Raw genomic sequence first — 17,690 nt, forward strand, 5'->3', positions numbered from 1 at the left:
AAAAATCAACTTTATTTGAAGCAGAGGTCACCATGCTTTAATACTTAAGTCATTTGATCTTTGAAAAGTAGACAAGGCAAAAAACCCAAAGATGTTTTAGTTCTGCCTAATTATGGAATTGGTGCAGCAAAAAGTTTCCTGGCTTCTTTCCTCTGAGAGTCAAAGCTGGCATTCACATTGCCATGATATTATGTACACCTTTTACCCAGAAAATGAGTAAGAATAGAAAGTACAATACAGTAGACTGGAAATATGCAGTAAAAACAAAAATGAAAAGATAGCTGAATGAAGGAGCATGCCATTCCTTCTCCAAGTCAGCTTGTAGTAGTAGTTCCAGTCCATTGTTCTTTTTCTTCAACTAAACATGGAAGAGTTCTTAAAACTGTCTTGGAATGGGGCAGGGAGAGGTACTAGAAAGACTGTGTTTCTGTGGATTCTGTGATTTTCATAAGCCTATTTGAGGGATATTATCTAAGTGATATAGTATTCTTTGATTTGGACTCCACATGCATTTAGTGTTAGTGGACACTGGTGCTCTACCTTGAACCCCACTTCAGGAACCACAACACCTATCCCCAGCTGGGAACAATGTTTTTTTACTGGGAATTGCCTCTGGCTCCAAAAAACTCACCCAAGGTCTTGCTCTTCTTCCAGGGGCAGCCTGCGACCAGTGACCAATTCAGTTCAGGCTCACACCCCTCAATTCAGGACAGCTCTTCAGAGCCAGTCCAGCTCTATGGAACCCGTGAGATGGGTTGTAGCCTCTGTTGCTGCCAAGTCCCGTTTCAGCCTCTGCCACTGCCCATTTCTGTAGTCCTCGCTTCCTTGTAGGTAAACCTCCAGAGAACACTCCCTAGGATACCTTTAGCCTACAATGCTCCAAATCAGTCTGTTCCAGGGAACCTACCCTAGAACCTTTTGCACAATAAATAACACCAAGGTTTATCCCTGTCTTCAGAATTGGGACATTTCCCTTTCACCCAGAGGTTACCTCATAGCTGCGCTTTTGATCAAATGGTTAAAGTCCAAGGGATTGTGATCCAGGATACTTACAGGTTCCAATAGTGGTCAGTCCAGGAGCTAGGCCAGGTCGTTTTGCCCTCAGCTCTTGAAGTAAATGGTTTACCGCCTTCCACTCAGAGCTCAGATCTTCCAACTTCGTCTTTAACAGAAAAGCATATACATTACTTATTTGGTGAACACTTATAAGATAACTTAATTAATGAAGCTATTAGTTCATTTTGTGAATATGTTATTTTATTTATATTATATTTTACTTCCAAATTGATTTTTCGGGATAGAATTCTTTTCGCAGGAATTATAATCATTTTAGTGAACCACCCTACAAATAGTTATTGATTATTTGCTGCATACAGGCTCTTGCTTCAGGTGCAATTATATTTAAAGGAAGTAGAGCATTAGTGAAAGCAAAACAAACCAACAAACAACAACAAAACTGCCTTCTCTCAGCAATTGGCTTACGTCATAAACGTAGTGGCTAGTGTGGTTGCACACTAGAATCATCCAGATAACTTTATAAAAATCGTAATGCCCTGCCCCACCCTAGACCAATTATATTGGAATCTCTTGGGTGGAGGGGCTGTGGTGGCCGTTGGGATGCCCCCCCAGCAACACTTAAAGGAAGGACTTTCTCTTCCAGATGGTGGAAAGGCTGTCGGTAGATGTTGTGGATAGAATCATGTCCCCCACAAAAGACATGTTCAAATCCTAACCACCAACCCTGTGGGTTTGAACCCATTTGTAAATAGGCTCTTTGGAGGTGTTATTAGTTAAGGTAAGTCTAAAAGAAAAAGGCTGGGCATTAATCCTTTATGACTAAGTCCTTATAAGGAGATGAGTGAGCAGGAGTGGAAACCAACATAGGTTGCTCCGAGATGGAGGCAGAGATTGAGCCACCACCAGAATGCTACAGACTTCAGAGAAAACATGGCCTGCCTATATCTTGATGATGGACTTCTAGCCTGCAAAATCATGAAGAAGTTCCTGTTGAAGCCAAACAGCCTGTGGTATTTGTCATAGCAACCCTGGCAAACTAAGACAGTGAATATCCTTCAGCTGTCAGTCTTTTTAGGGATGGATTCAGTTGTACAAAGCTGCCTGACAATGGGCACACTCTTCCCAGTCAGCCCTCAACCAGTGACTGATCAAAGTCAGGGTATAAGGCCCAGCCAATCTGGCTCAAAGCAGAACAACTTTGAAGACCCATTTTGGCTGCAGCGCTCCCCATAGAGTCAGTTGAGCCTGTCATAGCACCTGCTTCACAGCTGCACTCTGTTTCCCACAGAACCCAATTTGTGACAGAGGCACATACATCATTATGTTTTAAGATATCCTGAAGTAATTCCAATGAGCTTAAATAATGATGTTAATACAACCTAAGGGAGAAGCTGAATTTCAATATGGGTCAGGGAGTTTCTACTGGAAAAATGGACTTGGCCATGGACTTGGGCTTTCACTCCTGAGCTCTTAACTGCATGTTCTTTTGTTAGTCATTAGGAGTTTGGAAAGAGATATGATTTAGCTATCAAAAACTCTTGCTTTTCTTTCTTGCATGTAGGATTTTCTCTGATAGCTAGTTATTAAGCCAGAGACCATATTTCCCAGGCCTTTGTGCTTTAGATGTGGCTACTCATATACTGGCAAATGTTTAACAACTGGCTCTCTGGAAAAATAAACACCCCAGTTTTAGTGCTTGCCAATTTCTGCAGAGGAAATACTCCCACTATGGCCAAATTTTTGTTACCAACGTGTCAAGTGGCTCACAGAATGTCTGACAATTTAACAACAGGCCCTCACCAAGCTGACACAAGCTGGCTCCATCACATCACTGCGTGGCAATATGATTAGTTCTTACCAGCAGAATATAAGCTGAAGCGAAGCCTGTCAGTTCTGGGCTGAGACAGGAATAAACTAATATGTTTTCTCCACTCTTTTTCTTTGCCTCTTTCCTCTGGCTGTAAGCAGAGTACTCCAAGGTACTTTCTAAAGTACCTTGAACAACCTTTCTAAATTGGCGGAATGCCTTTGAGCAGATCAAGCTTTAGAATCATCAGAATCACCAAGAGGCCTTGTTAAAACACTGATTGCTAGGTCCTGGCCAGGATTCAGTACGTCTGGGGAGGGGCTCAAAAATTTGCATTTCTAACAAGTTCCCTGGTGATGTTGAATGCAGCTGGCCCAGGACCAAAGCCTAAGGCATCCATTGTACCTAATGAGTTATCTAAGCATCTAGAATGGACTTGACTTATTCCATCCTTGGGAAAATTAAGAAAATAGACAGTGAAATGGTTTTTACAGGGCTCAGTTCTCTAGAGGAACCCAATTTGAAAAAAGCTGCCAAGGGAATGGCAGAGTGGCCAGATGGAAAGAACCTGGATTCCTGAAATATCTTTAGCAGGAAAACTAGCCAGAAAAACTAACACCGGGGAAGTGGACATGGCCCAATGGATAGGGCGTCCGTCTACCATATGGGAGGTCCGCGGTTCAAACCCCAGGCCTCCTTGACCCATGTGGAGCTGGCCCATGCACAGTGTTGATGCGCGCAAGGATGCCGTGCCACGCAGGGGTGTCCCCCGCATAGGGGAGACCCATGCGCAAGGAGTGCATCCCGTAAGGTGAGCCGCCCAGCGTGAAAGAAAGTGCAGCCTGCCCAAGAATGGCGCCGCACACACGGAGAGCTGACATAGCAAGATGACGCAACAAAAAGAAACAGATTCCCATGTCACTGACAACAACAGAAGCGGACAAAGAACACACAGCAAAATGGACACAGAGAACAGACAACTGGGAGGGGGGGAGAGGAAGGGGAGAGAAATAAATACAAATAAGTCTTAAAAAAAACCACAAAAACTAACACCGGACTGTCCCACGAGTAAGATAAACACTCATACTCTGTTAAACTCCTGAAGTTGTAATTTATTTGTTAGGAAAAAACTGTATTTTTAATGTATTTGTTAGAACTTGCATTACCTAACTAATACAGTAGCGCTACTCTTGAGGGCCTACTGGTAGTAATAGCAGTGTTTTCATACAGCTGTAAATAACTATGCTTATTTTGTGAAGAATATAAATATTTTTACTGATGTTGGGTTTAGCTATAATGAATATATTAACAGAAATTGCATTTTTAGTCTAAACAGCCAGAGTAGGAAGAGTGAAGAACTACAAACTCTTTAAAGAGCTAAGAAGTAAATGGGCTAGCATTGTGAATTTGATATACATGTTGTGTTTTTAAGGCTAATCATGAATTTAATACTAATCATTTAAAAAAAAAACATCTACTCATTCATTCATGAAAAGTAAGTTCATCTGCTCCTCTGTGTCTGTCATTGTGCCAGATACTGGCGTTACAAAGATGAAAATAACACCCTCTAAGTGTTCACAGGCTTGTGGAGAAAACAGAAGTGTAAATAAATTACAGCAGTGTTTTTATGTAATAATAACGGTTGGAACAAGACACATTGGGGGAACAGCTTAACTCAGCATGGAGAGGTGAGTAGGATATCCAAAAAAGCTAACAATAAGTTGGCCTTGAAAGGTGAGTGAGGATTTTTTGGAAAGGTGACATTTGGGTGACAGGTGGAGAAACGGTATTACAGACAGACAGAAGATCATGTCCAGTGGCAAAGAGGCAAGAAAATTCAGAGTTTGGCCTGGTTATGTGGACAATAGAGTTTTTAAGAAAGGATACAGAACTGCTAAGCCAGATCCAAGGACAATTTAAGGTCTGGTAATGTGAGATTATAAGTTTACCTCCTAATACCAGGGAGTAGGTAGAAGTATTTAGAAGAGGGGAGTGATGTGATAAGATTTGTGTTCTGGAGTGGGGGATGTTTTATCAAAGGGAACAGAATCACCAGAATCATGAGCTGGGAGGCAAATGTGCTAATCTTAGTGAAAGGTGGTCAGGATCTGACCAAACTCTTTGACCAAGTGGAACAAGGTATGGAGACATGTGTGTGTGTGTCTTTCCTTTGGTAGTTGAACATTTGAGCTGGGAACTGCTGAAGAGAAACTTTCTAACAGTTTACTGCTTTGAGTTGGCTCTCTAAATAGTTTTCAGTGTGTGTCTTTCCAGTTAGACTGTGAGTCTTTAGAAGGGCTGGTATGGAGATTTTTATTCCTTGTACAGTGTTCTTGTCTATATCCAATCAAACATGAGAGGTGGTTGGTAAATATTTCTGAATCGAGTAAAATTAAATAAAAATAACTTTTAAATTAAGAGAAGGGAAAAGAAAGAATTGAATTTTCCTCCCCCATATAATGTGAATTACATACCACTTACAACTTTTCTTATATAGGACTTGAAAGAGCCCATGTAACTTTCCAGGTCTGTAATCATTTTATTAGGCTTTTGTAATTCCTGAACCAGATAGCAGTTGAAAATTTAAACTCCCAGATCAGGGCCATGAACTCATAGCCTTAGACAGGCTAGGTGAGAGCTATGGCAAGAACAAGACTAGTCTAAAGATGAAAGCTGTAATTTCTTTTTTTTTTTTAATTTTTTAATTTTTATTTATTTAATTCCCCTCCCCTTCCCCGGTTGTCTGTTTTCTGTGTCTTTTTGCTGCGTCTTGTCTCTTTGTCCGCTTCTGTTGTTGTCAGTGGCACAGGAAGTGTGGGCAGCGCCATTCCTCGGCAGGCTGTTCCCTCCTTGGCGCTGGGCGGCTCTCCTTATGGGTGCACTCCTTGCGCGTGGGGCTCCCCTACGCGGGGGACACCCCTGTGTGGCACGGCACTCCTTGCGCGCATCAGCACTGCGCATGGGCCAGCTCCACATGGGTCAAGGAGGCCCGGGGCTTGAACCGCGGACCTCCCATGTGGTAGACGGATGCCCTAACCACTGGGCCAAAGTCCGTTTCCCTGAAAGCTGTAATTTCATTTCTGACTGGATGCTGCCAGGCAGAAATATAGCACATGTATTTAAAAACCCTACTCATCCTCTCCCTGCATGTGTGTATGCCAGAGAAATTTTCACTCAGGTTATCAAGGTGTAATGGGTATAAGAGAAAACTTGTTGCTGCATTGTGGATAACTGAAGCAAACATGGGTATCAGCAATTGAATCATGTGCCCCACAAAAGGCAGGTTCCAATCTCTGATCCTATGGGTGTGAACCTATTTGAAAGCAGGACCTTTGAAGAATCATTGGTTAAGGTGTACCCAAACTGAATGAGGGTGTGGGCCTTAAACCATTATGGCTGAAGTCCTCATAAGCAAAGGAAATTGCACACAGATAAAGTTACGGGGAGCAGCAGGCAGAGTTGGAAGTCCAAGGAACCCAGAAGAGAAAGGAGAAGATGCAGCCATGTACATTGCCATGTGATGCAAGAACCCCAGAGATTGCTGGCCAGCTGGAAGATACCGTGGGAAGAAGCTAGCTTTCTAGCCTCTGAAACAGTGAGCCAATAAAATCCTTTGTTAAGCCAAGCCATTGTATGGTATTTGTTTTACTATCTAGGAAAAGAAAACAATGGGTAATCTATGCTAGGGAAATAGATAACTGAATGTAATGGAATCATGCTAAGGAATATTATGCAATAGGAAAATCAACAAATTAGGAATATATAGAGCGAAATGGATGGACCTTGAAAACACACATATGAAGTTTTAAAAAGCTAAGAAAGCATAATATTTGTAGCACAATGCAGTTTTTATAAATTAAAAATATACTTGTAAACAATGCTACAAGGATACAAGTAGTAAAGAAAACAGGGATGAAGATATTATCACCATATTTTCAGGAGTTTTGTGAGTTCGTTGTTGAATACAACCATTAACAAAATATGAAAATAAATTGTGTAAACTTACAATGATATAAACTATGTGAAAAGCAAAGTTAATAAATACTAACATCTCATCACTTTCTAATTATTTTACTGTATTAACTATCATCTAAGCCCTTGAAGTTATTCATGTCTAATGTAAATGATGTTGTATCACATTGAGGTTTTTCTTTTTCCCCCTAGAGTGGGTGCTGTTAAACATGTTCTAGCACATCACTGAATGCAACATTCCCATTTATTAAAAAATCAGACTTGAATGCAAAAGCAAACAAAAAAGACCCCTGATCAGGGAAGAAAAGTACACTCAGAAGTCATGGCATATAGAAGATATTTTTCAGTACTGATACCAGAGCCTAAACAAGGAGAGTTAAACTTTTTAAAAGGCTGGTGATTTCACATATTTAGTCTCTTAGTTCCCCTAAGAAGTTTCTGTTCCTTCACAAGGATCGACTATTAAGAAAAACTAGAGGGCAGCAGACTTAGCCCAGTGGTTAGGGCATCTGTCTATCACATGGGAGGTCCGCGGTTCAAACCCTGGGTCTCCTTGACCAGTGTGGAGCTGGCCCATGTGCAGTGCTGATGCGCGCAAGGAGTGCCTGCCACACAGGGGTGTCCCCACGTAGGGGAGCCCCTCGTGCAAGGAGTGCACCCCATAATTAGAGCCGCCTAGTGCGAAAGAAAGTGCAGCTTGCCTAAGAATGACGCTAGACACACGGAGAGCTGACACAACAAGATGATGCAACAAAAAGAAACACAGATTCCTGTGCTGCTGACAACAACAGAAGCGGACAAAGAAGACGCAGTAAATAGACACAGGACAGACAACTGGGGTGGGGAGAGAAATAAATAAATAAATAAATCTTAAAAAAAACCCTGGAAATTCCATGGCAAAAATAGAAAGTCATAATTGATAATACAGAGGAGAAAATGAACAGCTGATAACTAGAAAAATGTAGTAAATTTGGTCATTTGGTAAAGAGATAAGTGTTGAATATATGTGGTAAAGTCTCATCATACATCATTTAACTTATAAAAAATCACCTATATGTGCTGAGAGAGGAGGAGTAGGGGCAGGGAGAGAGAGAAAGGGAGAGATGGAGACTGATTTGAGTATTCCTGGTGATCTACCCACCTTTCCAGTCAATGCACATATGGCCCCAGAGTAAGTGAACCAGGACAGAGGTTGAATATGCTGTTCCAGCAGTTGGCTTAGGTTCCATTCTCTTCTCAAAGTGTAAGCATCTTACTGCATTGAGTTTGATTTAATATTTAAAAGTATGTCTTTATCTTGCAACCTGACATCAAAGAGGGAATTACGTCATCTGGGTCTCAACTGAAGAAATAGTGATCCACACTGAACTTTATCATATTCTAAGTGCATCACTGTCTGACTAAACAGAAAAAGCACTGATGCTTCTGATGAAACCCCTTGCAGCAGTTTGATATTATCGATGAATTCCAAAGAAATATTGGATTATGTTTGTAAACTGGTCTTTTCCTCTGGGTATATGAGATTATATTATATAGGGCATTGTGACTCAACACCTTCTGTCAGTAGGGTGTTGAGTACCCACCTCTTAGTGAGTGGGGACTCACAGATAAAAAGCATAGCAAAGAACAGAGTTGAGGGTTTTTGATGTTGGAGTTTTGATGTTGGAGTTTGATGCTGAAGCCTTAAGCTGGAGCCCCAGGAAGAAAGCTCACAGAGGAAAGAGAAGCCAGCCCCAGGAAGGGAGGAACCCAGGAAGCCTGAACCCTCACAGATGTCGGCAGCCATCTTGCTCCAACACGTGAAAATACTTTGGTGAGGGAAGTAACTTATGCTTTATGACCTGGTATCCTACTCCAAATAAATACTCCTCTTAAAAGCCAAGCAATTTCTGGTACACACCACTGAAAAAATTTTAAAAAGTTTAACTGACCTTGAGGTTTTGAAGCAGAATTCTAGGATCTCAGTTCTAGTCATTATACAGGTTTGTGTGATCCTTGGCAAATCAGATAGGTCACTCAGCTTTATCATCCTTGAAACGTGGATATCACACTACACCTAACTCATAGCTTTGTTGAAGAAACTAAATGAGATATTTTATGTGAAAAGAACTCTATGAACTGTGAAATACTATAAAATTGTTGGTTAGTTATTATGCACTGTTTAATGAAGCAAAACAGAAGATAGTCGATAACAGTGTGCATTACAATAAAATATTTCAGTGCTTAAAGGACTAGCTTTTAGTTATCTGGAAAATAATGTTTGCATATTCAATTTCCTTTTATCAATATGTAAATTTTTGACTAACTTATAAATTTACTCAAAAGTTATCTTGGAACAAGTGGTTTTGGCAGGGGCAAGATGGCAGCCAAGTAAGGCGCTCTTAGAGTCTGCTCGTTCTACAGGGCAGTTGGTAATCACTCAAAACTATCTAAAGTGCCTGTTTGGGTGGCCCAAGAGACTAGAAGAGGATCCTGCAACATCCTTGAAAACAGGGAACTGCCCATCTGCAGTGAAGATTCATGAATAGAGGGCACCACAGACAGCATGAGCCACTTCAGCAGCTATTTCATGGAATTGGAAACTCCATTTCCCAAAAACAGGAAGGAGGAGATGGTCAGGCAATGACTTGAGCAACTGATTAGTAAATTCAGCTGGCTAAAGTATAATCCTAAGAACAGCTAAAGTTTGAACATGTCCTAGTTGGAAAGAGGCCAATAGCCACCATTTTAACTCTACTCCTGGCAAGAGGGGAAGCAGAGCTGATTGAAAATCACACTGATGGTAGGGACAGGTTTCTTTCTACCCAGGTTGGATTGCAGCTCTAGTCTAAGCTCCAACCCTACCTCCAGCAGGAAGAAAGCTGGGGGGACATGCACCAGCCTCCCTGAGCAACTACAGGGGTATTCGGCTGGCACAGACTAGATACTGGGATACCTGTAGCTCTATCCCTGCTCTCCAATAGGATAGGATGTGTTCCTTCAGCCTCTCTGGCCAATAGCATGTATTTTGGCCCCCATCGACTGGTTTGTTGAGAGCCTGGGACTCTACCCCAGCATCACCCCATAGAATTGGAGGGGGATGGTGTTTCCTCAACCTCTCCAGGCAACTGCAGGAACTTTCGTCCCGCATAGACTGGACTGTTGGGTGCCTGTGGCTTCATCCTTACCCTTCAATAGGATAGAATGGGGCTGGTGTTTCCTCAGCCTCTCCAGGAAACTACAGGCACTTTTGTCCAGCATAGACTGGACTGTTGGGTGCCTGTGGCTTTACCCCGACCCCTTAATAGGCAGAAGGGACAGTATTCCCTCGGTCTCTCAGGAGAACTTCAGGTGCTTTCCACCCACATGGATTAGATTGTTGGGCACTCTGGAGTGTCCATCCCCACCCCTGGCAGAGGAGGAAGGGGGTGTGAAGCTTCATCAGTCTTTTCGGGCAACTATAGTCCAGGTCTGCACAGTTTTGATAATAATACATATGGCTGTGGCTCTGTTCCTAACACTGGCAGAGGAGAAAGGTGGGAGAAGTTTCATCAGTTCCTGGGGAAATGCAGGCAGCATTAGGCTCCAAGGCTTACAATACCAACTACATCCTCAGCTGCTTCTACATAGCCAGAAAGGGAGAAAAGGCAAGAAAACCCTAAATTAAAGAGAGAATCTGCACCCAGAATAAATGATCTAGTAAAGGACACCAATAAAAAATTATAATCCCTACCAAGAAACAGGAAGATATGGCCCAGTCAAAGGAAAAAGAGAAGCATCCAGAGGACACAAAGGAGTTGAGGCAACTAATCATAGAAGTTCAAACAAATCTCTTTAATAAATTGAGATGACTAAAAAGATTAAGAATATTAAGAAGACAGTGGGTGAGAACAAAGAAGAATTTGAAAGCATACATAGGAAAATAGCAGATCTTATGGGGATGAAAGGCACAATAAATGAAATTAAAAATACACTGGAGGGAAGTGGACTTGGCCCAGTGGTTAGGGCATCCGCCTACCACATGGGAGGTCCGCGGTTCAAACCCCGGGCCTCCTTGACCCGTGTGGAGCTGGCCCACGTGCAGTGCTGATGAGCGCAAGGAGTGCCCTGCCACGCAGGGGTGTCCCCCACGTAGGGGAGCCCCACGCACAAGGAGTGCGCCCCGTAAGGAGAGCCGACCAGTGCAAAAGGAAGTGCAGCCTGCCCAGGAATGGCGCCACACACACGGAGAGTTGACACAGCAAGATGACGCAACAAAAAGAAACACAGATTCCCATGCCGCTGGCAACGACAGAAGCGGACAAAGAAGAAGACGCAGCAAAATAGACACAGAGAATAGACAACTGGTGGGGCGGGGGAAGGGGAGAGAAATAAATAAAATAAATCTTTAAAAAAATACACTGGAAGCATATATAATAAAATCAGATTCAAGAAGGCAGGAGAAAAGATCAATGAACTTGACAACATGGCCTCTGAAAATGAACATATAAAAATACAGATAATGAAAAGAATGGAAAAAATTAAACTGGGTCTTAGGGAACAAATGACAGTAAGAGATATGAAAATATAGGTATTATGGGTGTTCCATAAGGAGAAGAAGGGAAAAGGGTCTGAAGAAATAATGGTTCAAAATTGCCCAACCCTATTGAAAGATAAGGATAGCCATGTCCAAGAAGCTTAATAAATAAATCTGAATAGACCTACTCCAGCACACACTAATCAGAATGTCAAATGCCAAAGACAAGGAGAGATTTTTGAGAGCAACAAGAGAAAAGTGATGCATCATATACAAGGGATACTCAATAATATTAAGCGCTGATTTCTTATCAGAAACCATGAAGGAAAGAAGGCAGTGGTATGATATACTAAAGATACTGTAAAAGAAGAACTACCAGCCAAGAATCTTATATCTGGCAAGATTGTCTTTCAAAAATGAGAATACTCACAGATAAACAGAAACTGTGAGAGTTTGTAACCAAGAGAACAGCTTTGTAGGAAATATTAAAGCCTGTATGTTACAGCCTGTAAAGAAAGGCCAGGAAAGAGAGGCTTGGAAGGGAGGCTAGAAAAGAAGATTATATCAGTGAAAGTAACTACAAGTGTAAAAAGAGTTGTGAAAATAAAATATGACAGATAAAACCCAAAAGTCAAAATGGGTGAAGTAAGAACTGCCTTTACAGTAATAACACTGAATGTTAATAGATTAAAATCCCCAAGCAAAAGACACAGACTGGCAGAATGGATAAGAAAATATGAGCCATCTATACATTGTCTACAAGAGACTTACCTTACACCCAAGGATACCAATAGATTCAAAGTGAAAGGCTGGAAAAAGATATTCCACACATGCAGTTAACAAAAACAACAACAACAAACAAACACAAAAAACAAAAAAACAAAAACAAAAGCTGGAGTTGCTGTACTTATATCTGATGAAATAGACTTTAAGAGCAAACTTTTATAAAGGGACAATTCACCAGGAAGAAAAAAAAATCATAAATATACATGAACATAACCAGAATGCCACAGATTACATGAGGCAAACACAGGCAAAACTGAGGGGAGAAATAGATGTCTCTATAATAATAGTTGGAGTCTTCAATACACCTCTCTCAGCATTGGATAGAACATCTGGGCAGAAGATCAATAAAGAAACAGATACCTTAAGTAATATGATAAATGGACTAAACCTATCAGACATATACAGAATATTGAACCCACCAAACAGCATGATACACATTCTTCTGAAGTGCTCATGGATATTTCTCCAGGTAGACCATGTTGGGTCACAAAGCAGATCTCAATAAATTCAACATGATTGAAATTATACAAAGCACTTTTTCTGATCATAACGGAATAAAGCTGGAAATCAACAACAAGTTGAAAAAGGGAAAATTCACCAATATATGGAGATTAAACAACATACTCTTAGATAATCAGTGGGTCAAAGAAGAAATAACAAGAGAAACCAATAAATATCTCAAGACATGAAAATGAGAAAACAACTTATCAGAACTTATGGGATGTAGTGAAAGCAGTGCTGAGAGGAAAATGCACAGCCCTCAATGCTTACATTATAAAAAAGAAAGAGCTAAAATCAATTACCTAAATACACAGCTGGAGGAACTAGAAAAAACCAAACAAACAGCAAACTATTCCCAAAGCAAGCAAAAGGAATAAATTAACACAGATCAGAGCAAAACTAAATGAAATTTCAAACAAAAAAAATAAAGAATTAACAAAACCAAAAGCTGGTTCTTCAAGATTAACAAAATTGACAAACCCTTAGCTGGACTGACAAAAAAAGAAGATGCAAATAAAGAAAATAAATAATGAAAATGGGGACATTATTACTGACCCCACAGAAATAAAAGAGATCATAAAAGGATATTATGAACAAATGTACAGCAACAAACTAGACAATGTAGATAAAATGGAAAATTTCCCAGCAATATATCAACAACCTACACTGACCATAGAAGAAATAGAAGACCTCAACAAACCAATCACAAGCAAAGGGATTGAAACAGTCTTCAAACAACTTCAGACAACGAAAAGCCCAGGACCAGATGGTTTCACTGGTAAGTTCTACAAAGCATTCAAAGAAGATTTAATACCAATCTTACTCAAACTCTTCCAAAAATTTGAATAAGAAGGAATGCAATCAAGCTCATTCTATGAAGCCAATATCACCCTAATACCAAAGGCAAATAAAGATATTACAAAAAAGGAAAATTATAGATCCATTTCCCTAATGAATACAGATGCAAAATTACTCAACAAAATACTTGCTAATCAAATCCAACAACACATTAAAAGAATTATTCATTATGGTCAACTGGGTTTCATACCTGTCATGCAAGCATGGTTCAACACAAAAAACTCAATCAGCATAATACATCACTTTACTAAATCAAAGAAGAAAAATCACATGAGCCTCTTAATTGATGCAGAAAAGGCATTGACAAAATACAGCATCCTTTCTTAATAAAAATACTATAAAAGATAGGAAGTGAAGGCAACTTTCTCAACATGATAAAGGCCATAAATGAAAAACTCAGAGCTACCATTGTACTCAATGGTGAAAGACTGAAAGTTTTCCTGTTGACACTAGGGACAAAACAAGGATGTCCACTGTCACCACTGATGTTCAGTATAGTCCTAGAGGTTCTATCTAGAGCAATCAGGGAAGCAAATATAACCAAAGGCATCCAAATAGAAAAATAAATAAGACTTTCACTATTTGAAGATGACATGATTCAGTACCTAGAAAGTCCTGCAAAATCTATAGCAAAGTTGTTAGAGCTAATAAACAATTTCAGCTGAGGAGCAGCATACAAGAGTAATACACAAACATCAGTAGTGCTTCTATACACTAGTAATGTGCAATCTGAGGAGCAACTCAGGAAAACAATCCCATCTACAATAGTGACTAAAAAAACAAATATTTAGGAATAAACTTAATCAAGGATGCAAAGCACTTGTATAAAGAAAAAAAGTCTGAAATAAATGGAAGACCATTCTGTGCTCATAGATTGGAAGACTGAATATTGTTAAGATGTCAATTCTACCCAAATTTATATATAGAAACAATGTCATCCTGATAAAAATTCCACCAGCATTTTTAACAAATGTAAAACACAATTATCAAATTTATTTGTAAGGATAAGGGGTCCTGAATAGCCAGAAACATCTTAAAAAGGAAGAGTGAATTTGAAAGACTCTCACTTCAGGACTTTAAATCATATTACATAGTTACAGTGGTAAAAACAACATGGTACTGGCATAAAGATAGACACACAGACCAAGGGAACCGAATTGATGGTTCAGAAAAGACCCTCAAATCTATGGTCAAGTGATCTTTGACAAAGCTGTCAAACCTACCCAGCAGGGACAGAACAGTCTATTCAACAAATGGTGCTGGGAGAACTGGATATCCATAGCCAAAAGAAAGAAGGAGGACCCCTATCTCACACCTTATACAAAAATTAACTCAAAATGGATCAAAGACCTAACTATAAAATCTACAACCATGAAGCTTTTAGAAAAAAAATGTAGGGACACATCTTCAAGACCTGGTAGTAGGTGGTGGATTCTTAAACCTTACACCAAATGTACAAACAAGGAAATAATACATGGATAAATGGGATCTTCTCAAACTTAAACACATTTGTAATTCAAAAGACTTTGCCAAGAAGGTGAAAAGGCATCCCACTTAGTGGGAGAAAGTATTTGGAAACCACATATCCGATACGGGTTTGATTTCCATTCTATATAAAGAGATGATACAACTCAGCAATATAAGAGGAAGCAATCCAGTTTAAAAATGGGCAAAATACTTAAATAGACATTTCTCCAAAGAGGAAATACAAATGACCAAAAAGCACGTGAAAAAATGTTCAATATCACTAGCTATTAGGGAAATGCAAATCAAGCCAACAATGAGATATCAGCTCACGCTGTATTCAATAGCCACTATTAAAAGAAAAAACAAAAACAGAAAACAATAAGTGCTGGAAAGTATGTGGAGAATTAGGAACACTCTTTCAGTGTTGGTGGGAATGTAAAAAGGTGCAGCCTATGTGGAGGATAGTTCGGCGGTTCCTCGGGAAGCTAAATATAGAACTGCCATATAATCCAGCCATTCCTTTACTAGGAATACATCCAGAAGAACTGGAAACTAACATGAATGGACATTTGCACATCAAGATTCATAGTGGCATTACTCACAATTGCCAAAAGATGGAAACAACCCAAGTGCCCATCAACCAATGAATGGGTAAACAAAATGGATGGAATGCTATGATGTTGTAAGAAGAAATAAAATTGGGCCACATATGATAACATGGATGAACCCTGAAGACATTATGTTGAGTGAAATTATCCAGACACAAAAGGACACATATTGCATGGTCTCAATAATATGAACTAAATATGAAGAATAAGCACATGGAATTAAAACCTAGAGTGTAGGTTATTAGGAGATAAAAGGAGTGCTGAAAAGGACTAAATGTGTGTAGAAGTTTTAATCAACTTGGCTGTAAAAGTGTGGAAATGGATGGAGTTGATGGTAACACATTATAGTGTGTAGAACTCAAGTAGCTGGTTTATAAGAGGGATTGTGGCTGAAAAGGATAGTCTAAGGATATAAATGTCAATTGAAAGAAAGCTAGAGAAAAATCCAGGGACTGAATATCACAGTGAGCCCAGAGGTGGATGTGAATTGTGGTTAATAGTACAAATATAAGAATGTTCTTCTGTGAACTAGAACAAATGAGAATGTTCTTCTGTGAACTAGAACAAATGCACGTCACTAGTTCAGGGTGGAGGGAATGTGGAGAAGCATGGGAAAATACAATTAATGTAACCTATGGACTATAGTCAATAGCAATACTGTAATCTTCTTGCATTGATGCCAAAGATGTGCTGTATTAATAATAGGGGAGTATGGAAAAATATACCTAATGGATGCTATAGACTGTAGTTAGTGGTAATAGTCTGATGATATTATCTCATAATCTGTAACAAATGTTCCACAACAATAAAATGTGTTGGTGGAGGGGAGTAGTAAGGAAATTCCATACATATGTATGATTGTTTTGTAAGTTCCCAACTTCTCCAATGAAAATATGTTTTTTAAAAAGTTATCTTGCCCACTGTTACTTTCAGATGGGAAAATGAGGTGTTACTCTAATTACAAATGGAGAGGTAGATTTTTAAAATTAATTAGTGCTCCTAATTACCCCCAAACATTTGAGGCCAAAGGTACAATTAAGTCAAGACTGTTTATCCCTCCAATCTTTCATAATCCCTAGGAAATAAGATTACTTACAAAAGGGCTGCAGGTTTTAATTTGGCAGGTCACAAAACACTTGTACCTTCTTCAAGAATTTGGTGTACTTGATAGTTAAATTTGATTCTTTATAATACAGTTTTAAGTGGTTTTGTTTTGCTTTTTGATTCCCTGGCGTGTACCCCTATTTTCTATTCTCTCATCTTTTTTAATAGGCTAAAAAATTCTTTCCAGTGGCAAAAATCATTTGGCTACAACATTTAGGGCACTGTTCCCCCCATAATAAATTTTAAGCAATGTTCAATAAAAATCAATAAAAGGTAATGTTTTCTAGACTTGTTAATAATCTATAATCAAATGTAAAGGAATCAAATATGTATTTAAGTACCAACATCTTCAAATAAAAAATCAGTGGGTAGTAGTTATCTAGTCCTATTCTTGACTAGATCCCCCCATTTTTTTTTACCTCAAATTTGTTAACTAAATTGCAGGCCTAGCATTTTCCTCACAGGAGCTTCAGCATTCAAAAATCATGGTAGTTTCCTATTGTACCCAACAGGCAGAAATTCTGAAATCACGTTTTAAAAATGGCAAACTTAGTTTCATTATACAAGACTTTTGCAGCTTAGTATTGTTTTCCATTGAGTATAATTTGCTTGGAAATAGTTGTTACATTTTAAGACAATTATATAAAACAATGTGAAATTTCTTCTTTATGAAAAGCATGAATTCATTACAAGAAAAAGTGGGAAGCGGACTTGGCCCAGTGGTTAGGGCGTCCGTCTATCACATGGGAGGTCCGCAGTTCAAACCACTGGCCTCCTTGACCCGTGTGGAGCTGGTCCATGCACAGTGCTGATGTGCGCAAGGAGTGGCCTGCCACGCAGGGGTGTCCCCCGTGTAGGGCAGCCCCACACGCAAGGAGTGCACCCCGTAAGGAGAGCCACCCAGCGTGAAAGAAAGTGCAGCCTGCCCAGGAATGGTGCCCCACACACGGAGAGTTGACGCAGCAAGATGACACAACAAAAAGAGACACAAATTCCCCTGCCGCTGACAACAACAGGAGCAGACAAAGAAGATGACACAGCAAATAGATATAGAGAACAGACAACCGGGGTAGGG

General features: G+C 39.8%; 1 protein-coding gene across 3 annotated transcripts in view; it reads right to left on the reverse strand.

The window, feature by feature from the left end:
• Window positions 1-17,690, reverse strand: part of DMD (dystrophin) — a 2,676,723-nt gene that overhangs the window by 730,824 nt on the left and 1,928,209 nt on the right. For all 3 annotated transcript variants that reach the window (XM_058291720.2, XM_023592525.3, XM_058291721.2), the window contains one exon: window positions 1,054-1,162. In XM_058291720.2, coding sequence (XP_058147703.1) covers window positions 1,054-1,162 — 109 coding nt within the window. The remainder of the gene's footprint in view (window positions 1-1,053; window positions 1,163-17,690) is intronic.

The sequence above is a fragment of the Dasypus novemcinctus genome, chromosome X, assembly GCF_030445035.2.
Source record: "Dasypus novemcinctus isolate mDasNov1 chromosome X, mDasNov1.1.hap2, whole genome shotgun sequence".
NCBI classification, from domain to species: domain Eukaryota; kingdom Metazoa; phylum Chordata; class Mammalia; order Cingulata; family Dasypodidae; genus Dasypus; species Dasypus novemcinctus.